General features: G+C 38.4%; 1 protein-coding gene across 2 annotated transcripts in view; it reads right to left on the reverse strand.

Annotated features, from left to right (window-relative positions):
* Positions 1 to 1,293: 1,293 nt before the first annotated feature.
* Positions 1,294 to 24,355, reverse strand: part of kcng4a (potassium voltage-gated channel, subfamily G, member 4a) — a 34,967-nt gene continuing 11,905 nt past the window's right edge. Inside the window, exons 3-4 of one of the 2 annotated variants that reach the window (XR_010542455.2) lie at positions 2,187 to 3,328; positions 1,294 to 1,953 (exon numbers count right to left, since the gene is read on the reverse strand). Coding sequence is in view for 1 of the 2 variants with exons in the window: in XM_065278801.2 (XP_065134873.1) it covers positions 2,459 to 3,328 (870 nt within the window). In the remaining variant the exon portion in view is untranslated. Of the gene's footprint in view, positions 1,954 to 1,973; positions 3,329 to 24,355 lie in introns of those variants that run through there. The other variant, XM_065278801.2, reaches the window with a different exon arrangement.

Below are 24,355 nucleotides of genomic sequence, written 5' to 3' on the forward strand. Positions count from 1 at the left end.
TGCCATATAATGCTGTTAAATGGTATAGATGGCTATTAAGTTCATGTGAATTGTCACCACTGCAGTAAAATATGATACATCAAAATGTTTAAAATATCTTTAGGCTTATGTTACATAACAGTTTACTATACTGTAAGAACTTTATGGAAATATGTCAATTGCATTTTAAAATGCATAGCTAAGTTAATATCTAACCGATTTACACTTTAACCATATACAGTAGCTTTTCTCACAGAGCGTGTTACAAAACATCCCTGTACTACTAGAAGACTGTTAAAGGTTAAGGGATTAGTCAATTTTCTTAAACAAAAATCAGATAATTTACTCACCACCATGTCATCCAAAATGTTGATGTCTGTCTTTGTTCAGTTGAGAAGAAATTATTATTTTGAGGAAAACATTCCAAGATTTTTCTAATTTTAATGGACTTTAATGGACCCCAACACGTAACAGTTTTGATGCAGTTTAAAATTGCAGTTTCAAAGGACTCTAAATGATCCCAAATGAGGCATAAGGGTCTTATCTAGTGAAATGATTGTCATTTTTTGTCAGTGTAATATGTCATCACGTGAAGAGGTCACGGATGACGTATGCGAAACTACGCACCAGTGTTTACAAGTGTGTTGAAAGAGGACCGTTCTGACGTTATTGTATGTCGAATGATACTAATTAATGTCATTGTGTCAGTTTATTGTTTAAAATGGTCCGCAAATGTGTGTTTCATATATGTAACACATGACATTTCCACGTCATTACGCAATTACGTGTAGTCGCGCTGGCACGAATGGGGGAAGACGAGAAGTTGTGGTTTAAAAGTGCATATTTTTTATTTTTCTTGCCAAAAATGACAATTGTTTCGCAGGATAAGACCCTTATGCCTCGTTTGGGATCATGTAGAATCCTTTGAAACTACAATTTTAAACTGCATTAAAACTGTTAAGTGTTGGGGTCCATTAAAATGAGAAAAATCCTGAAATGTTTTCCTCAAAAAACATAATATCTTCTCGACTGAACAAAAGAAAGACATCAACATTTTGGATGACATGGTGGTGAGTAATTATCTGGATTTTTTAAAAGAAAATAGAATAATCCTTTAACTGTTAAAAAGTACAGTGACTTAATATTAAAAAAACACACGCATCTGTGTCAAATGACTTGACAGATGGGAAAACATTTTCATTAGCATAGTGAGCACATGATGTTCACTACTGGCATACTATTTTTAAGATGCTTTGCCTTCTGGGAACTTCTAGGGAGCTAATGATTAACAGAAACTTACTGGCCATAGGAAATTTTGGAGATCTGATCCTGGACTTGTGCCAACTATAAAACAGAAACAAGTAATGAATAGGTGAACCTTTGTGTTAAGAACAAGTTGATGTCCATTTAATAATTTAACCAGGTAGTTAATCCTCATAAGAGCTATGCTTGTAATTTGATCAAGCCTAGCTGCTTTGTTCTGCACTTTTCCAATTCATGACTCAGCCTTTAGGGATTCAGGCTCATCAGCTTACAGAACAATGACGCAACGCTACCGAATAATTTGATTAGCGGTGCAAATTTCCTATTTGTTGACGAAGCAAAATCCACCAAGACTTATTGCCGATCTCTGGGAATTCAATGCATGTTGAATAATAAAAACTTTCCCCACTGCTGGACTCCACTGCCCCTGTCAGCAGTGGGCAATGGGACAATACTGTGACCTTATACAAAAAAGCCGTTCAAAAAGCACAAACACAATAAGATGAGAGGATAAAATACTTCCCTGGAACAGGAGATTGACGTCATTAAGGTCATAACATCGTTGAATCCCACGTATAGCGGCTACCTGCCAGAGTTGGCAGATGGTGAAGGCACATACACTATGTGCTGTTTTGTTAAAAACCAAGGGAACAGGTTGACTGTGCAATGATTGAGCATTTCAAAGAAGAGGATTACAAAATCCTATGAATCCTAAAAAAACAGGAAAGTGCTTGGAGATTACTGCTGTTTTTATTCAAAGCTGTACAAGGGACATTACATGTCGGTCCCAAATAATGCAGGAGACGAAACCTGAAAAAATTATTACGTCAGTCTACCATCTTTGGATTTTGTTAAAAAGGAAACAGAATTTCACTGCTGTACATCTAACAGCATGGAACAAGGCTGCATAAAGTAAGTTTAACTACTGTATGTAACATTTTTACCTCTATTTCATTCATTTTTGGTTGAGTGATAAATTCGACATGGCAGTTAAGTCCACAACGAGAATGTGAGGGAAGTATTACTTTAATGAGATGTAGTCAGCTTGTGGCTGATGGAAGACAAAAGCTTCACTCGAATCGTGAAGGTCCTTGAAAGTTTTCATTGTTTAGACAGAGATGTCTTTGAAATGACACCCTTTCCTTTAGTGTCAGGGCCTGGAAGAACAATTTTTGATGCAATCCAGTCTAAGTGTACACCACAACGTCAGCATCATTTAAAAGGCTCCAGCTGGTAAAGAGTAATTGTTGTTCCCAGGTGTCTCATGTCCATTCCCCAGTAAAGAGAGATCTTCAATGGAACCTGCCGTCTCAGTGTCCGGGGTGAGAATTAGTCGGGGAGCTGGATAGTCCACCCATCCTTTGTCCTGCTCCTCTTCTTGTCCCTCGGAAGCGGCTGCGGCGGCTGCCGCACACTCCTCCTTAAATAGCCTGTCGTGCTCCTGTTTGAGCTCCTGGTATGAACGGGAAAACATGTGGAAGATGGAGGTGGCCGGAAAGGCCATGATGAGGATCCCGCTCAAGATGCTGCTGAGTGCCACCACCTGACCTGGGATGCTCCTGGGCACCATGTCCCCATAGCCCACCGTCGTCATGGAAATGATCGCCCACCAGTAAGAGGCGGGAATGCTGCTGAAATCCTGCACTCCAGTCAGCTCACTCTCCGCGAGATGCACCAGCGGAGAGAACAGCGTTACAGCCACACAAAGGAAGAGCAGGAGGAGGCCAAACTCTCTTGTGCTCCTTCGTACCGTCAGCCCCAGCGTCTGCAAGCCCAGGGAGTGGCGGGCCAGCCGCATCACATATAGAATCCTAAGGGCACGGAGGATTCGCAATACCAGCCCTAGTTTGTCCAGGTATCCTTTGCTTCCCGTAGGTCTAGAGTCCTCGTTCGGGTTCTCCTCATCCACAACCAATGACACGTAGTAGGGCAGGATGGCCATGACGTCGATGATGTTCAGGGGTCCGCGAATGAACTCCAGTTTGCTGCGTGCCTGCACGAAACGTAGTAGAAACTCAAGGGAGAACCAGGCCACGCACACCGTCTCTATGATGAACATGTGGTAACACTTCTGAGAGCAGACGCCCTGTGTGGGGAGACAGAAAGAGAAAAGTGCAAGAAATTAATATTTAAAAGTTAAGCATAACTGACATCACGTTATTTTTTATCTACATAATAAAAAATAAGGGCACAATGGTGATTTTGGAATGTTCTTTTATAATCATAAGGCGTGACTAGTACCTGACATATAAACAATAAAAGAAAAGAGTATACTGTAGTTGTGATTTATTGCAAATAAACTAGGGGTGTCCCCAACTATGGATTTACATATTCGAATCACAATTGTCGAATCTTGCTGCCTATGGTCAACTTATAGTCGAATCATTTATGTGTGTGTGTGCATGGGTTGGGTGGGAGACCAGACCAGATAGTCAACAAATGGGTAACTTTTTTTTCTTTTAAGCAGCATACAGAAACAACTTTTTGATAAAGTGACCAAAACTGCCTTTTAAGTGATGAAGGGAACTGACGGTGCATTGCTATCTTTATTAAGTTAAATGTTAAATGATTCCTCATTACATTTTAAAACCACAATGTACAGAACATCATACAAAGATATAACAAAATAGATTTTCGTTAACTAAACCAAAAAAATTACAAATGTGATCCTGCCTAGGAATCCCCGGATACAGTTCAGCGATCTTATTTAATTTTGAGATTTAGCGCGTCAAAGTAGTCGTGACCCAAAAAAATGACAAATGACAAATAAACTCTGGTTGTTAATGTAAATAATAAAAAGTAAGCTTTATATACCAGTGGTTCTCAAACTTTTTCAGCACGCGGCCCCCCTTGTGTACGGTGCATTCCTTCGCGGCCCCCCCCAAAAAAAAATTTATGAGAAGAAACTGTTCTAAAACTCAACTTATAAAACGGGCAGTTCTGGTTCTTCATTCTGATTGGTTGAAACGCGTTCTAAGCCGTGATAAAATACACCGGTAACCTCACGGTTCAGACCACATTACATTAGTATCACTGCGCCACTGACTGCGTATTGATTTATGAAAATAAACACCACAGTCTTAAATCATATTTTTAATTTGTCTACAATTGCACTATTAATGGCGATATACAGATGAATGTCAATAAATATTGTTGAGTCATCTCGTCGATAAAGAGAAAACGTTGTCTGAGGATTTTATAACTCAAGTTCACACGTCCGCTATTATCCACTGGGTGGCGATCTTACCCAACTTAAACACTGAAGCATTCACTGAAAACACCGTTAGTACTGTTCATGGCTCCGTCTGAATCTGATCTCTTACTAAAGTTCTTCACAAAAATGGAATTATCTCCGCTTTTAATAAAAAAATTTGAGAGGTGATAAGAGATCAAATGAAGGTAGGATGAAATGTTTTTTTGTTTGTTTTTGTTTCAAAGCGGATGGTCTGTTCTTTCATTTGATATTTTATGTTTATATAAAGAAGATAATTTTTTGGAAGGCATTAAACTATGGCAACTTAAAAAAAAAAAACGCTGACGGGGAAAGAGTTCAGCATGCTTCCAAGCATATTTGATCATCACTTCAACAGTTACGATATAAATGTTAATGTATAAATTAGATGAATGGTGATTTATAAAATAAACACCACAGTCTTAAATCATATTTTCATTGTGTCTTTGCTGCATCTCTGTTGGTTGGGAACTGCGCTCTGTTTCAGTCACACTTGATTCTGAGGAACTACTTTGTTTGGCGGAAGAGTAATATTTGTACTAATATAATTACAACTTATTTGTGTTTTATTTTATCAAATCCCGCTAACGTTATGCATATGAAGTAACCGTTTTATAAACGCAATAAACCCCTCGAAGCGTTGGGTTACCAGTGCATTTTATAACAGCTAAGGGGGTTTAGGCACTCCGCTTCGCGTCGTGCCTAACAACGCCCCTTAGCTGTTATAAAATGCACTGGTAACCCACTGCTTCTCGGGGTTTATTGCTTTATTTTAATTAAACAAAACATATTAAATGATACAAAGTAGTGCTGTTGGTTAGTAGTCTTATTTTTTAGGTTTAATTGCAAAAAATTATTAATTATTTTATAAAGTGTAATAAAACTAGGGCCCCCTGGCACCATCTCGCGGCCCCCCAGTTTGAGAACCACTGTTATATACAATTCATTAAATGTTAATTTATAACAAGAAAGGTACAGAAACATCTGATAATTCTTAAATCATAAGTTTAAGGAATCTCTTTTCTATCATTTGAAAGCGAACACCGACCATAATATTAAATCACAAGAGAAACAATCGTGTCAGGCATAAATATACGTTTTTAATTCGGTGCAGATATCGTTCGTGTCATCACCGAAATTTTAGGAACAGCTTACGTGTTTTATAGCTCAACTTTTGACAAGAGAACCACCCTGTTTTAAATGCATTATAAAACTTATATCTGTAAAAACAGTTCTTAAAAATGACATGCAGAGCACGTAGTGCGTCCGGCTAAATTGCATGGCCAGTATGATCTATAAATAAAATAATAATAATTATAAAAATTTGCAGAATTGCCAACATTGTCTTTTTAACAGCAGAAGCAAAGAGACAACTGCTTCGCAATGGTTTATCAATCAGGAAACCTCTTCCCATATGGATGTGTAGCCCTGTCATGGGGATTTTTTTATTTATTTATGCACAATAAAAATATTTATTGAAAGTTACTTTTCGACATATTATTTGTGTAGCATTATCATAACAGGCTGGATATTCATATATCGGGTGAAAGCTGTTATATGTGAAATCATATAATGTGCACCCTTATATAGCAAAAAATGAAAAATAATCCTCCCTTAAATAAACCATGGCTTAGCGACATCAAAACGTTCAGTTTTATAAAATAAAATTAGGGAGCAAAAGGTTGGTCACTAAAACAGAAAAAGGGGACTGCTAATGAATAAAATCAAGAAAGGGCAGATAACCACCATAGCCTTCAGAAAAATATTTACTCTTAATATGACAGTCACACTAACTGACCTCAGCCCTGCTGTATCAGTTAATTACTCAAAAGTCAAAGGTCAGATTGATGTGTTAAGGAAAAGACAAAGCAGAAAAGACAAAGCAGACCACTCTGAACTTAAAATTATCCTTGCAAAATTAAATATTATGCTATATTCAGGCTATTTTCACTTAACATGGATAAAACGGCCTAAAACATTTTTTAAACCACACAGATCTCATTTCTGATGTTGTCCCAGGAAATTGTACAGTACACCCAGTCAGATCAGATTAGAACTGAAGACATTTCGTTAACATCACATTTGATTTTATCACACACAGAATATGATGAGATGTAGCACATATCACGTTTTATCATTTGGTTATCATTCAGTGCCAGCATACTCCTTCTAAAGCAAAAACCTAAAATGTTGGTGGAAGGAGCAGAATAGTTACTGGAGAGATACTGAGATAGCAGATTTAATTATTATTTGGTGGGATGTGTTACTAAAAGCACAACTCATGGGAGTATACTACAGATATATCATGGTAGCAAATTAGCTGTGCAATGTGCAGCTCGCAGATATAAATGTTTTGTACTATGTGCGTATGATGTTTTGTGAACACATACAGTAGATTATTTAAGAGTCTATTTAAAGTCACAATGAAATTCAAATTAAAAACTTATTTTTTTAACCCAGATGATCTGTCAACCAATCAGAATGAAGTACAATGAGGAAAATAAGTATTTGAACACCCTGCTATTTTGCAAGTTCTCCCACTTAGAAATCATGGAGGGGTCTGAAATTGTCATCGTAGGTGCATGTCCACTGTGAGAGACATAATAAAAATTTTAAAAATCCAGAAATCACAATGTACATTTTTTTTAACTATTTATTTGTATGATACAGCTGCAAATAAGTATTTGAACACCTGTCTAACAGCTAGAATTCTGACCCTCAAAGACCTGTTAGTCTGCCTTCAAAATGTCCACCTCCACTCCATTTATTCTCCTAAATTCCTGTTTGAGGTCGTTAGCTGCATAAAGACACCTGTCCACACCATACAATCAGTAAGAATTCAACTAACATGGCCAAGACCAAAGAGCTATCCAAAGACAATAGAGACAAAATTGTACACCTCCACAAGGCTGGAAAGGGCTACCAGGAAATTGCCAAGAAGCTTGATGAAAAAAGGTCCACTGTTGGAGCAATCATTAGAAAATGGAAGAAGAGAAACATGACTGTCAATCTCCCTCGGACTGGGGCTGCATGTAAGATCTCACCTCGTGGGGTCTCAATGATCCTAAAAAAGGTGAGAAATCAGCCCAGAACTGCACGGGAGGAGCTGGTCAATGACCTGAAAAGAGCTGGGACCACCGTTTCCAAGGTTACTGAAATCATGCATGGCATGCCCCTGCTTAAACCAGCACATGTCCAGGCCCATCTTAAGTTTGCCAATGACCATTTGGATGATCCAGAGGAGTCATGGGAGAAAGTTATGTGGTCAGATGAGACAAAAATCGAACTTTTTGGTCATAATTCCACTAAACGTGTTTGTAGGAAGAAGAATGATGAGTACCATCCCAAAGAACACCATCCCTACTGTGAAGCATGGGGGTGGTAGCATCATGCTTTGGGGGTGTTTTTCTGCACATGGGACAGGGCGACTGAACTGTATTAAGGAGAGGATGACCGGGGCCATGTATTAGGGATGGGTACCGACCTCGGTACTTTTATAGGCACCGACCGAATTGCGTCGGTACTACCCAGTATCGATTCACATAAAATCAATCGGTGCTCAATTTCGGTAGAGAGAGATCGTGTGGTAAGTGACATCCCTTTGCAACTTGCTTAATGGCTAACAGAAAGCGATCTAACGTGGTTAAATTTCACAAAGGATGATGCAGACAATGCTACCTGTAATATTTGTAACCGTAAGTGCAAGGCAAGCAGTGGTAATACATCCAACCTGAGGAAGCACTTATTTAAACACAGTGTGTGTTTAAAAGCACAGCTTATTAAGCTTATATCAAAGCTTATTAAGATGCGTTTTCGTCGATCGGATCACTAGTGGACGAGAGAGACAAATTCTTTTTACACCTGGTATTTAGCAACACCAGTCCGTCTCTTTTGTCCACTTTCGATCGCTTCTGTCCTGATTTCTTTGAGTGGTGGTCCGTGGAGACCGCGGGGAAGTCCCTTTGCTTTCGTTTTAACGCAAGCTGGAGTAATGACGGGTTTAAATGGACGCGAACTAGTACTATGCTTGTGTTTTAAGTAAACATGCTGCACAGTGTTTTGTACATGAATATGTTGGAGCTTTCTCAGATTTTTCAGCACAATTAATGAAATAAGATCACACAACTTTCAAGCGCTCGCGAAATGAAACTGGGTAGATCAGCCGCTTTTAGCTTTATCAATGAAAGCCTAAAGACTGTGTGTTCACGCTAAAAGTCAGAAATGACGTAAAACTTTGTCCTCAGTACCTCAGATTAGATAAATAGGAGGAGAGAAGGCAGTCCATGTGGCTGTTCGAACACATTTAACCACATGCGGACCAAATGCCAATGCTGGCCAGATTGGCAAAAAAGTATCTCTGTGTCCAGTCCTCTTCTACATCCTCAGAGCGAGTGTTCTCTACCGCTCTGTCATGGCTTTTACCTGAGAACGTCGACATGTTGATTTTTCTAAAAATCAACTGCTAGTATTGTTTTCTACATAAAAGTTTACTTTTATGTTGCTTTTAGGAAGTTTATGTTCATTGATCATTTGTCTTACTTATATATTTTATTTATTTATTTTATTTATATTTAAGACATATGCCCTGGATGTTATAAGAATGTTTTTTTTTTAAAGATTGTGTGTATTATTAAACATTTCGAAATAAATAACAAAATGTTGAAAATGAGAGGTTTGGGCTTATTATGTCCACTGAAAGTCACTTAAGTCAGAGTAAAGTACCGAAAAAGGTACCGCTGGGTACCGGTATCGAATTCCAGGTACCGGCATCGGAACCGGTACCGGTAAAAATGTGAAAGGTACCCAACCCTACCATGTACAGTCTTGTTCAAAATAATAGCAGTACAATGTGACTAACCAGAATAATCAAGGTTTTTAGTATATTTTTTATTGCTACGTGGCAAACAAGTTACCAGTAGGTTCAGTAGATTCTCAGAAAACAAATGAGACCCAGCATTCATGATATGCACGCTCTTAAGGCTTTGCAATTGGGCAAGTAGTTGAATTAGTTGAAAGGGGTGTGTTCAAAAAAATAGCAGTGTGGCATTCAATCACTGAGGTCATCAATTTTGTGAAGAAACAGGTGTGAATCAGGTGGCCCCTATTTAAGGATGAAGCCAACACTTGTTGAACATGCATTTGAAAGCTGAGGAAAATGGGTCGTTCAAGACATTGTTCAGAAGAACAGCGTACTTTGATTAAAAAGTTGATAGGAGAGGGGAAAACCTATAAAGAGGTGCAAAAAATGATAGGCTGTTCAGCTAAAATGATCTCCAATGCCTTAAAATGGAGAGCAAAACCAGAGGGACGTGGAAGAAAATGGAAGACAACCATAAAAATGGATAGAAGAATAACCAGAATGGCAAAGGCTCAGCCAATGATCACCTCCAGGATGATCAAAGACAGTCTGGAGTTACCTGTAAGTACTGTGACGGTTAGAAGACGTATGTGTGAAGCTAATCTATTTTCAAGAATCCCCCGCAAAGTCCCTCTGTTAAAAAAAAGGCATGTGCAGAAGAGGTTACAATTTTCCAAAGAACACATCAACTGGCCTAAAGAGAAATGGAGGAACATTTTGTGGACTGATGAGAGTAAAATTGTTCTTTTTGGGTCCAAGGGCCACAGGCAGTTTGTGAGACGACCCCCAAACTCTGAATTCAAGCCACAGTACACAGTGAAGACAGTGAAGCATGGAGCATGATATGGGCATGTTTCTCCTACTATGGTGTTGGGCCTATTTATCGCATACCAGGGATCATGGATCAGTTTGCATATGTTAAAATACTTGAAGAGGTCATGTTGCCCTATGCTGAAGAGGACATGCCCTTGAAATGGTTGTTTCAACAAGACAATGACCCAAAACACACTAGTAAACGGGCAAAGTCTTGATTCCAAACCAACAAAATTAATGTTATGGAGTGGCCAGCCCAATCTCCAGACCTTAATCCAATTGAGAACTTGTGGGGTGATATCAAAAATGCTGTTTCTGAAGCAAAACCAAGAAATGTGAATGAATTGTGGAATGTTGTTAAAGAATCATGGAGTGGAATAACAGCTGAGAGGTGCCACAAGTTGGTTGACTCCATGCCACACAGATGTCAAGCAGTTTTAAAAAACTGTGGTCCTACAACTAAATATTAGTTTAGTGATTCACAGGATTGCTAAATCCCAGAAAAAAAAATGTTTGTACAAAATAGTTTTGAGTTTGTACAGTCAAAGGTAGACACTGCTATTTTTTTTGCACACCCCTTTCAACTAATACCCCAATTGCACAGCCTTAAGAGCGTGCATATCATGAATGCTGGGTCTTGTTTGTTTTCTGAGAATCTACTGAACCTACTGGTAACTTGTTTGCCACGTAGCAATAAAAAATATACTAAAAACCTTGATTATTCTGGTTAGTCACATTGTACTGCTATTATTTTGAACAATACTGTATTGCAAGATTTTAGGGAACTCCCCCTTCCCTCAGTTAGAGCATTGAAGATGGGTTGAGGCTGGGTCTTCCAACATGACAATGACTCGAAGCACACAGCCAGGATAACCAAGGAGTGGCTCTGTAAGAAGCATATCAAGGTCGTGGCGTGGCCTAGCCAGTCTCCAGACCTAAACCCAATAGAGAATCTTTGGAGGAAGCTCAAACTCCATGTTTCTCAGCGACAGGCCAGAAACGTGACTGATCTAGAGAAGATCTGCGTGGAGGAGTGGGCCAAAATCCCTCCTGCAGTGTTCAACCTGGTGAAAAATTATAGGAAACATTTGACCTCTGTAATTGCAAACAAAGGCTACTGTACCAAATATTAACAGTGATTTTCTCAGGTGTTCAAATACTTATTTGCAGCTGTATCATACAAATAAATAGTTTAAAAAATCAGACATTGTGAATTCTGGATTTTTTTTAGATTATGTCTCTCACAGTAGACATGCACCAATTTCAGACCCCTCCATGATTTCTAAGTTCTAAAACTTGCAAAATAGCAGTATGTTCAAATACTTATTTTCCTCACTGTATTTAACAATGCTGCAGTATAAACTGAAATACTGCAGGTTTCCATCAGTCTCTCTATTTCCACACTCTTATCTTTCAAAACAACCTTTAAAAAAATTCATGCTCTCTCACCAAGCAAAGGCACACTCACTGCCTACAGTACCTACCTTTAGAGGACAAAGACACTTTCAATCCTCAAACCGTTAACCTAACCCTCATAGAAACCTAGCATTTTGCATTTCATTTAAACATTTTGCAAACATCTTCATAATGCAGCACAAACTTAACTACACTCACATAAACACATTATTTAAACAATTGTTTCTTATTTTAGCGTAGAACTTAAGCACCGTCATAGACGCAAAGTTATAGCCTGCATAATGTTATACTGCAGCAGCTGCGTGTGTTGATTCATTTGTGTAAACTCTGCAATCTGAAATGTTCATCACACAACACAGACGATTTGTCGTCCTCCGTCCAGCACATCTTCGTCTCTTTCTCTCCCTCTTCATCATTCAGATTCACTCTCTCCACTCACTCTTTCCCAGTCATTTCATCTTCATCTCCCACACTTTCATCTCATTCCATTTCACTCACTGCTCCTCATCTCTTTGCGGTGGCGATGAACACAGCTGCAGACATTATGCATGTTAAAGAAGGCTAACACTTTGCAACTATTCAGGCTGATTGTCAATTTCCCAGTGCTAATGCACTAAGGGTGACCTTATCTGAGCGCGGCAAACAGAAATGTCAATGACATCCCCCATCTTCGAGCCCGACGGTAATCAACAGTAGCCCCAGCCTGTATAGGTTGTTGGGTTCCACAGAGATGATAAGCAGATTACCACATACTACCAGGACATGCTTTTGAGATCATCATGAATAACAGGTAAGATAATAGGATCAGGTGCATTCAGGGGGAAAAGCACAACCTCTATCGGAGCTTTTTTCAATATTCATTGTTAAAACAAAATCAATCAAAGCCTTGAACCAAACTAAGCAAATTAATGTTTTGTTAGGAATGCAACTGCTGTACTCTATAATGACAGACTGTGAAAACAAATTAAATCAGTGGGACTCAAACAAACTGCCGCAGTCCCGGAACGAAACAACGACCGAACAGAGAACTACTGCACCATTCTTGCCAGTACAGTATGTGAAACAGGTAAGCACTAAACAGATTATGTGAACTGACAGCCATTTTTCCGTTACGAGCCTCTTATTGAATGTTCGGTGGTCTGGCTGGCAGTTTGAATCTAGAATGAGGGTCCGATAATGCATAAATGGATATATCGAAAGCGAGATGTGGTCAGGATAATTCAATTTGTAAGCTGGATGGTAAATGAGATACAGGGACCCTGGAGGTGGAATGTCAGGAAGAGACGAGGGGGTTGGGACAGTTAGCACTAGATGCACTAATGCTTTCAATCTTGCTTAGTCAAACACTTTTTCTGTACACTTTGATAAACAGTACCAGAACATTAATTTCTCAATAGTCTTATCTGATTATTTTTATGTCTTGTTTTTTTTTTTTTAAATATCACATATGCATAGCCATATTTAAGCCACTTCATTGGTATGTGGGTCAGTGACAAAAACGGTTTGGCAAGATGAGAAATTCAAAAATCTTAAAAAAAAAACTTGTTTTAAAACATGCATCAGGTATATGTTAATTTTATGCAATAAAAAATACATTTGCACCATTTTTATGAAAGTTAAGAATGAATGGACCTGAAAATGTCAAATGGTGTAACCACAATTGCACCAAAGAATGAGAAATATTAAATATTTAATCCACCTTAATGGCATGTGAGCGCAATCATAAAAAAACATTTGAAAAAATTTATTTTTTATTATTTATTATTTTTAAATGTAAATTTTAATGCCTTTTTGTAATATTTGTCCTGATATATGCTGAAAACAGCTCTTTTTTCTAAATAATCTTTGACAAATTATGTAAAAATGTATGTAAAAAATTTTTTACACTAAACTAGATGATTATATTTTATTCCACATTTTTTATTAATATATTTATATTTTCATTTAAAAAAATATTAACACTAATTGACACAGACCGGTTAACCCACATTAACATTTTTGCAATTATCCCCCAAATATTCTTTCAAAATTAAATAAAACCAGAAATTTTAGACTTGGTCCTCAAAAAAAAAAAGTATGCAAGTAATCTGCTAATTTATTTTGACATTTTAACCCTTTTACATTTAATTGAACCATACGAACACAAAGTAATTAACTTGATGTCATTGACCCATTTAACAAATGTTCGCTGCAAAACCCTGTAAGTGCATGCTAGCTTTTTTGACAAAAACCTCTATTTGAAAAAAAATCACTTCTTTGGATGACACATATAGTAAATATATTGCAAAATCACAAAAGATGCAACTAAACAAGCAAATGATGAAGAAACTGAACCACACATTTGGTGCGTTGTGATCCATTTTACTGCCACAATTGGTTATAATGTGCATATAATACGTGCCGAGAGCATTTACTTAATATCTCATTTTTGACGAATGTGGAATTTGCGGCTTTTGCATCAGAGCTCCTCTAATAATAATTAGCTTTTAATAAAAACTTTGTGTTTATATGTTCACTAGGGTTGTGCCGATAGACAGTATCGTGTATCGACGATCGTCATACATATCGCTAATAGCGAGCTTTCATGAAGATAGCTGGCGATAGTTATTATTGTCATCATCTTTGTTTCACAATAACATGCGCATTGCATGCTTTCCCTCGCATGAGAGGGTTTGTGGGCTTTACTTTGTGCAAAAGGATTTGTAATGCGCGCGTGTTGGACCTGAATGCACGTGGCATGGACTCCTTCTAGAACCTAAACTTGTAATACGCACGGCTCTGACATTTCCTTGCATTAGAGAGGTTGTTAGGCGCGCAGTGGGTTAAAACCAGCGAGTTTGTTCTTGTCGCTCCCTGGCACGCAGGAAATTTTAGAAGACCTTGACTTAATGATGCGGATGGACTATTGGCATCAGTTTTAAGAAGGTTGCAGTTATGACAGTGTAGCCCTTGCTTCTTTTTTGTCCACCACCAATCAAGTGACTTGACATAAAAAAGTCAAAAAAATGAACAAATAAATAAATTAGAAAACTACTGCCCCGCCCCCTAATACTATCATGTATTGGCGACCTCACAGGCTGACGATAGGGCGATTTTAACACTAATGTTCACATTACAATAAGAGGGATGTGTAAACAGTATTGCTTTTTGTCTGCAATCGAAAGTCTTGTCTTGAAGTCATATAACTCCTCTAACAGAACTACAGATATAGAGAGATGGAGAAATAAAGAAATGATGATGTGAGGGTATGTGTGAAAGACAATCCTCACAGACACTCTCTGATGTTTCGTCTCTGATGTTTAAGCCTGTCACTTTGTCGCAGAGGTAGTAAAAGGACTCTCTAAGAATGATTTTTTAATACAGTTCTTCCTTTCTTCCATTTCATCACTTTCCACTGACAAGTGTCCTGAGGAAAGCTCAGAAATCAAAAACATAGCGCTGCAGTCCTGCTTTGACATTAGCTGTACAGTGATATGACGTAATGCGAATGCGTTTTCTCTGATGCAACACGGTTGCTCATCACCATGTCTTCCCGACATCAGCCTCTTTGTCTCTTCCTGTCTCTTTCCCATACCTCTCTTCCATCATCCAAGCTTATTATTAATTCTCTCTGACACTTTCACTTATGTTACAAAACTTGCTGGCATAAATTCAACAGTGCCGAGATTCCGGGAGCTCCTAGAAATGACCAAGAGCAGGAAATTGTGGAGATCAGCATATTGCCTTATTTAAATCTCTGTACACTCCCCCCGGCAGCTCTCTTATTCGATATTCCGATTGAACGTTGTTTCAGAGACATGAAGGATAAAGGAGGCAAAACACTAGAAGAGAATGCCCAATCTGTCTTGCAGTTGTGTGTGCTGATGAGGCCCTATGTCAAAATGACCTTGAGGTCATTGCTGGAGATTGAGAAAGAGGCGGAGACAGAGATGGAGTGACTGGAACATTGGGAGAACTCTGTACATCGCAGAACCCCACATGCTTTTGGTGCCCACTAATAAAGTCACAGATCAGAGACTGAGAGGGATGTGACAGATGACCTGAAACACTTGTGATATTTAGATAATCCTCCCTGGAAAGGACAACTTTATTGCTCAAAGCTTGGTCTTACTTTCACAGCTCAGAAACTTATGAAAGTCTGATCAAACTTCTTTTATTTCAACTGACATCACAAAGCCTCTTCTTACAGAGACCATTTATCACAATCCAATCAATACCTGATGGATAAAAAGTCCAACTTCTACTTTCTTTTCTGTTTAATACTCCGTTTCACATCACATTACTGAAGTAAAATGGGTTGCAAACCTTGTTTACTTTGACTTAAAAGATCTCATTTGGGTTTTCTTTCCAATGGACCGTCTCTCTTTACCTCATCACATCCACCTAACCAACACACACACACATTCTCAGGTTTAATCTGTGTAATCCTATGCACTTCACTGTTTTATCCCCAAATACTATTTTGCAAAACGCTATAACATGTCTCCGTTTCTCTATATTTCTCTATATATTTCCATCCCACTCCAGAAAATATATAAAGCACAGAGCGGGACGGTAAAGCTCTGCACTAGCTAAAGTACACAGTGAGACGACATCAGAATCTTAAACACCTGCCTCTCCATCTTCAGCTTGCTAAGCACTGATTTTTTTTACCGAGACACACGTCCTCGTCCTCTTCTCCCCACCTCATGCTGCTATAATGGAACGAAATGAAGGGATGGAGCGATGGATGGAGGTGAATAGATAGTGAGTTGGTATTGTGAGCATGCACAGTCTTTTACACTCAGTGGGCTCTATTTTAATGATCTACTGTAAGGGCATGGCACAGGTGCACTTTGAATCCAGTTTTGCTAGTTGAATTCTCTTAATGAGTCATGGGTGTGTTTTGGGTGCAACGTGCAATAAACCAATCATCTGGTGTCATCTCCATTCTCTTTAAAAGCCAGTTGCGCATGCACCATGGCGGATTCGCTATTTTTATGGTGGAATTTGCAAGAGCAAAGACTGAACGCTTGCCCAGAGAGGAAACCAATTTCATTTGTCATTACTGCAAATTGGTCATTCTGATACATACTATGACATCCATTATAAAATGTAGGCATTTTTATTTTTATGTACACAATAATAATCTTTGCTATTGTAACTTGGCATGTTTGCATGCTTCTGCACGTCCCTGTGTGTAGGGCTGTCACAATAATTAAATTTGGCTGACGGTTAATTATCTAATAAATTGTGATGATTATGATAATGAATTGTCTGTTTTATTGCTTTGACATTTATTTATCATACTTTTTTTTTGTTTGTTCATGAAATAAATTTTCATACATCATTGTGATTATTTAAATGAAATCTTTTTCAAGGTTTACCTGACAGTAAATATTAATACACACATATTTAAAAGTAATTATTTAATGAATATATCTTTTAAAAACTGAAAATTCTTCATAAGAAATTATCTGAAAAATAATTACAAATAAAAATGCAATCAAAAAAATAAACTGACCAGATCAGGCCTTAAATAGTAGCCAATCCTACTAAGGTCATATCAGTACTGGACCACATGCAAAAAAATGTATTCCTTACAGATCCTTAAGAATAGCATCATTCACTCCCCTAAATTTGTAATTGGCGTTTTGGAAATGTATGTTTTATACTACTTATCAAGTATTTGCAGCATTTCTTAAAATGCTGTTTTTTCCACTGTATTTAATAGCTTTGCAATGCATCTCGTTACACTGTCAGTTAGGGGCGTCATCTGATAAGGTCTCATTTATAAAGTTGCTGCAGCTCCCCCTTGTGTTTTAAGAGAGATGTACAATCATTGCGGTGATCTAAAATCATCGCGATGAGGTCAAACAATCGCGATGAGACGATTATTTAATCATTGTGACAGCCCTACTTGTGTGTGTAATAAGCAGACTGTGCGCACGTTGTCCACTTATAGGCACATATTAATAGCGTGCATAAATAAATAAATAAACTGTGCCATAGACTTTAGACCAGATTTTAGTTGGTCAATGACGCAACGTTTCAACAATGCACCTAAACACACCTCATCTTCAGATCAGCACACCCATGAATAAACAGATCTGTGCAAGTACATTTGCTTATTTAAAGGGGTCATATTATAGGGCTAAAAAGCACATTACTTTGTGTATTTGGTGTAATACAATGTGTTCGTGTGGTTTATGGTTAAAAAAAATCATTATCTTCCACATACCATACCATACAAGTCCCGCCCATCTGAAACATCCAGTGCGTTGTGATTGGCCAAATACCTCAGTAACGTAATCAGAAATATGATGCTCCTTGCCAAGTTTTGGAAGATGAGCTCCCAAACCAATAGTGAAAGCCACGAGATACTATCGTATTTACTACTACCTTATCAACACGAGCCTGAATCTGACCCAGAAAACACGGATGGCTAAGCTAATCGATCAACTTTACCAGCGCGATGTGAGCAGAACGTAACAGATGGTAAGGTAAGGATACTAAAACATAAACCATGTTTGCATTTGTGAACGTAAAAACAACAAACAAGCACTAATCTGCACTTCTCAAATCTCGCGTTTGGATCATCATTAGGAAATGCATTAAAACACAGGCGCGTCTCTGCTCAAAATTCGTCTTTAAATCGTCAGTGAGGAAATGTATTACAGAATGTCAGTGTAGTTGCAAAGTTACAATTGCTCCACTTTTTAGACGAAGCCTTTGTGTCCATCCAGCGGTTGTACTCCACAATGTTTAGAAAGTAATCCTCCTTAAAATGTGCAGCACACAATCGAACATTTGGGCTGTACTGTTCTGAAACTGTGTTGTAAATAAAACCTAACCACTGGTTTCTTAATGTTTACTCTGTTGGAATGCCAACCAAAGTAGTTTTGCAACGAAACACAGCGTCTGCTCGACATGGCGGAAAAAACAATACTACAGCGTGATTGAAAGTTACACCCTCTATCTTTGCGTATATATGAGGGCGGTGTTATGAAAATGTTCAAACCAGTATGACGTCAAACTGGATGGGCGTGTTAAACGAGCCGTTTTAGGTGGGCGTGGATGAGGATTCACGTTTAAAAAGAATATCTCTTTGGATTTGAAACTTTAATTTTTGCAACTTTACAGATCTTTTATGTGCACAGACATCATTAAACACTCTAAAAACAAAGGAAAACATGCAATCTGACAATTTGACCCCATTAACTAAAGTGGCTCCGGAATTTAAAATGATAACTGCGTCAGGTAGTTCAATTACGTTGTGCCTGGCATCGGGGTGTATGATAGGATCCAATGTGTCTCAAAATCGGTTGCTGCTGAACTTGACCGTGACAATCTTGAGTGAGTGAGAACATGTGGAAAATGACTGAAGGCACCAGCTCACCCACATATACCTCTCTAATGCTAAAACGGCCTCTTGTGCACCTGCACACAGCACCGGCTGATGGGGCAACTACCTGCAATGAAACTACATGACCTTTGGAAGCAGTGGTTCCGCCCACCCACATCTGCATCACTCTCATTCTGTTCTTTTTCTTCAATGTCCTCCTCCCCGTCTCTGAAGACTGATGCTGTGCTCGGTCCATTTGATCTGTCCTTTATGCCAGGTTACTGCGAATCCTTTCAAGCTGGGTTTACTGCCGTGGTCTATCACCAGCAGCTCTGTGCCAGACTCACTACAGAAATCAGGGGCAAAGCAGCTATTAGCCTATAACTAACAAATGAATGAGTTTGTTTCCTTCCCCAACTCCCACACTTATAGGTAATTATATTTAAAGTGTTTTATTATGCTTGGTGTGAGTGCAAAGAAATCTGTGCCTGGCCATGTAAAACACCTAGATCAAGCAAAAGCCTTGGCCAACTGCCAGCATCCACTTACTAAAACGGACTAAATAACACTAGGTGAATGTTGTGTTACTTTGATATTTATGAGCAAACTGTGAAAATGCAATTCATAACACTGTGATGGGATGCATCATAGCATTGCAAATGAGTGCTATACCAGCATTTATAGATGCAATCTGTCTCTTTTTTGGGTTAAAAATCAACAAGAGCAAACACATAAAAATCAATGTTTATAATGTTACTGCATCCTTACCTTACCTTGATTAACAATTATTTGAGACATTAATTCTGATAGTCTATTTTAGGTCAACTTGAAGGTTTAAAAGAAAAACTTTGAGACAAACCTTTAAGTTATTCGAATTTTAGATAAACTGTAGTTTTTTATATTCAGTTTATCTCTATTTATCTTATTTAACTCTATGCCACTATGAGTACTGAAGATTGTTGCCACCAAAGTAATACTGTACGGCATTCGCATCTGTGTACTTGCAAAGTGCATGTTTCTTCTTGCCTGGTTGTAAATGGCACTGTAAAATCTTCTCATCCACTTTCAATGAGCATATCTAGCTTTTAGGCAGGACCCAGGAGACACTGAACAGACATGGATATCTCACAGCCAGCCCATAAACACCTCAATGGAAAAAGAACAGAGAGGTCAGAGAATACTGTAGGTTCATGCTGGTCTGTGAAGACAAAAGGGCTATAAAATGGCTACGTTTACACAACAGCAGAATACGGTCACCTGCCCTGTGTTAGAGAGCTAAATATGGTTACTTTTAAGAATGGTTTGGTTATTAACAATAGGGACTCAGATTTCCATCGCTCATGGAAGTATTTTTGATAAAACTATGCTTGTGTAAATGCAAATACAATGCAAAAGCCGCTCTTACCGTACTCTCATGTGACTGTTGCATGTTTTCATACAGGGTTCTGGTAACATACAGAGACAGAAATCTGAGCTAACACCATCTGACTGTTTCAGACATAGTCACTGAATGTTTTTCTGGTCTGTGCACAACTCAACTGCTGCGTTCTAACACTTGGTTATTAAAAAGCATTTTAAAGCTGCTGTAAGATTTGATGAATGAACTCGTGTCTTAATTTGACTCGTCTATTAAATGCTACTCTGTCAACTGTGATAAAACTTTCCACTGTTACATACTTTAATGCTATTTTCTTAATATGGGTACAGGTGTTATTCAAGGCTATCATTACGTTAGAAGGACTATTCCAGCCGTTAATGGCAGCTGTTGAACTGAAAAGTTGACAAACTAAATGATGATGAGAGAATTTATTTTGGGTCCTAAACACTGTGATATGCAAAAACAGCAAATGCCCATTAAAAGCTTAATTTACATAAAACCCTAGTGTATTTAACAGATAATTAGTATTCAATAATGTCAGGGTGAAAAATGTCAAGACATTTTACTGAATTAATTCAAAATAAAAAGCTGATTCAGCTGAATATTTAAGTAGCCTTAATTCACCCGTGTGGCCTGAAATGCTTCTTATTAACTTGTGGTATTTACAAACCAGGGGCCTCATTTATCAACATTGCGTAGAAAATGTTCTATATTTGTACCTACGAATGAAATTTAGAATGTGTCTAAGTACAAAAAAATCAGGATTTATCAAACGTGCGCACGGGGTTCGTACGCACATCAGTAAGTAATCCTTGATGATAAATCCCACTTGTTCTTAAGCACCATGCTCGTGCACGTTCATGGTCATTTGCATTCCGAAACGCCTCCAATGAACCATATATGGTGACAACACCTCCCGTTATAACTTATAAGTCACGTGGTTGCGCTTTTTCCCTCATCGCAATAATGACAAAGAGAGCGTAAAATAGGAACTTTACAGACACAGAAATTGAGTTACTGGTGGATGAGGTTAATAACACATCGGGAGGAATGACTAACAAAAGAAAACAAATCTGCATGGGAACATGTTACCAGTGAGTTTAATACCGTTGGGTATGAGAACACTTCTAGAAATAAAAAAGTGGTTTGACATTAAATTATCAGCCAAAAAAAAAAATAAACGCGTCACAGCACACCGACGTGAAATCTGTAGGAGGACAGACAATGACAGAACTTTCCTTGGACAGCCGCATAACCAGCATCATCGGCGCAATCTCTGAAAACGCGCTCCCGGCGGAATGGATGATTTGCCAAGTCTTCCAATAATGCAAGATAAGCCACTGTTTTAAGCATTTGACGGAGCTTTCTTACATAGGGTAAGACACTTATTTCATTAATTAACTTCAATACTGTTTTGCAGTTACTTTATTAACAGTAATAATTTTTAACACATGGGGGTGGATAATAAATAGACAAAGTGTTCTTTTAACACTGGGGATGGACGGTCCTGTGTAGTATCGCTATTATAGACGGTTTCAGCGATAACAACATAAACAAGCCGCTGTCGCGGTCCGCACGTAACTTCCGGTAAACTCCGCTAATAATAAATAACAACAAATTCTTTAAACATAGTTTATTTATATAACAAGCAAACAAAACAACACAAAGATTACCTAGGAAACCAAAACATTTTTTATTTTCGACTAGGCATTTGTTCAAGAGATCAGTTTAGCAACTAGTCAGACCATTAAAAAAACGAAACCGGAAGTAAGGTTCGAATCCAGACGTGTATCACGTGCGTCCGATGAAACCATCTATACCACTAGATGCTCTGCGTACGCATACTCCGAGGTGTGCGTATATTTACACACATTTCTACGTATAAGTACAATTTGATAAATTCCACACTTTGCGTAAAACTGTTCCTACGCACACTTTACGCACACTTCTGTTCGTACGCACGCTTGATAAATGAGGCCCCAGACCTTTGACTAGATTTCGACTGGAATGATCCCTGATGCACACTGTAGCTCATTCTAGCTAGCCCAAGTTAGACAGGAAGTTTAACCAACATTTAGAATAATCAACCCACAGTGGAATTAACCTGTCATGACGTGATATGCAGAAACAGGTAAATCAGAAACTAATTATACCACAATGATAAACCAACTAATTTGCTAACAAATCCTTAACAACCTAATGCCATGAACCTAATGAACTTCAGCAAATCCAGGTACTGGTTCATACGCAAAATGACTCATTTTCATAAAATCCCCTCCAGTGGTTCAGGTTTTGTTGTTGCCTGTTATTGTAAAATTTCAGAATTAAAGTTTACATTAAAAATGGAAAATTGTATTAACAAATGATGAATAAATATATAGGTATACAATTATATTTGACTTTTAAATCATTATTTTAAATATGTGACACAGAAATCTTATTTGGTGGGGCCAGTGAAAATTTTTGGCAGGGCAAGTGAAAACCTAAAACACTGTCCCGAGTCCAGACTGGGCCAGTATAAAAATTATTTGTGTTGAGCCCTGAATTATCAGTAATAATACATTTTTTACCATTATTTTAAATTTATGTCAGCATCAGTTATGTTTAGACCACTCTAAGGAGATCTAACACAATAACTAATATTGTTTAAGGAAAATTAACACAAAATTTAAGCAGAAATACATTTAGGGCACATTACATGTTTACAGTGAATCACAGTGGTGGCTGCATCATGCCAAGAGCTAGACAAAGAGGAATATAGTTTAGCGAAGTACAGAAAAGTCCAAGGGGAAAACATTTTACAGTCCTTTGGAGCAGCCGGACTTTAACGGTGATTCATCTTCCAACAGGACAGTTACTTGAAGCCAACAGCAAAAGACATGCTTACAACAAAAAACAGCAAGTGTCACCTGTCAGTTCAATTATACATCTGTAAAATAACTTCGTAAACAGTTCTTATCTGATTTAAAGTTGACTGAAGAGACTGCTGCCCAGTTGAGTGTTCAGTGACAACGATGATCTTTGAAATGTTGTCAGTCTATCACAACATGTAATGAATACGGAATGTTTTTATAGGTACTGTAAACCTAAATATACCAGTGTTTCCCATACATAGGCTCTACTTGGGCGCTGCGCCCAGGTAAATTGCGACCCACCCAGGTAAAAAAAATCACTTTACGAATTTCCGTATTTTCTGAACTCGACTGGATGACCCGTGTTTTGGAGAGAGAGAGAGAGAGAGCGCGAGAGAGAGGTGGGGGTCGGGTGACCGTGAAGATGATGCACGCGTCATCCAGCGCGGCAAACTGGATCAACTGCAGCAGCACATACGGAGCAGCCAGGGAACACACTGCGACCAAAATGGTCGCATATGCTTATGTGCATATGTGTTTATAGCATCTAAGTTGGCTTCATTTTGCGTGCAAGCACGTTGTGTCTCTCCGGTTGAGTGTCCGTTCACGTGCTCTCTGTTTCTCAATGAATTGGGCGCGACGCGAAGCAACCTCAGTGTCACATAGTATCCTTTCATGTTTCTGAACTTGAGCAGAGTTTTACCATTAGAGGTCTTTCTTCACTGAGGACGCGGGACCCGTACGGTTCCGGGTTTATATTTTAAATGGTCAGATGGGTCCGGGTCGGTCCTAGTTCATTACTTCGGGTCCCAAGTCTGATTAATATTGTAAACCCGAGTCGATCGGAGAACGGCCGTGAGCGCTACCGCGCTAAAGCTCGAGTGCTGTTTTAGCGTGCCTCCGGTTTCTATGGCGATAGCAACTGGCTCTTGTCACGACCACGCGCCGCTTCATTTTCTTTATCCCATTTTTTTATAATCATACTATTAATAGACAATAGCTTTACTAAAATCTAAACAGTTTGCACAGAGATTGTAGCAAAAAGCAGTGCTAATACTGAATGAGCAAAGCTCTAGCTGACTCAGGATATAAAAAACGCAAAGCTGTAATGTAAAGTCTGTCATCGGGACAGCAAGTAGACTTTTAAATCTGAAATAATTAGTGGATTAAGCTTTTTTTAATCGGCAAAAGAGAAATAGAAAGCAGAAGCAGTAAAAGTGCCTATCTTATAGAAGTTATT

This window comes from Paramisgurnus dabryanus, chromosome 9, assembly GCF_030506205.2.
Source record: "Paramisgurnus dabryanus chromosome 9, PD_genome_1.1, whole genome shotgun sequence".
NCBI classification, from domain to species: Eukaryota; Metazoa; Chordata; class Actinopteri; order Cypriniformes; family Cobitidae; genus Paramisgurnus; species Paramisgurnus dabryanus.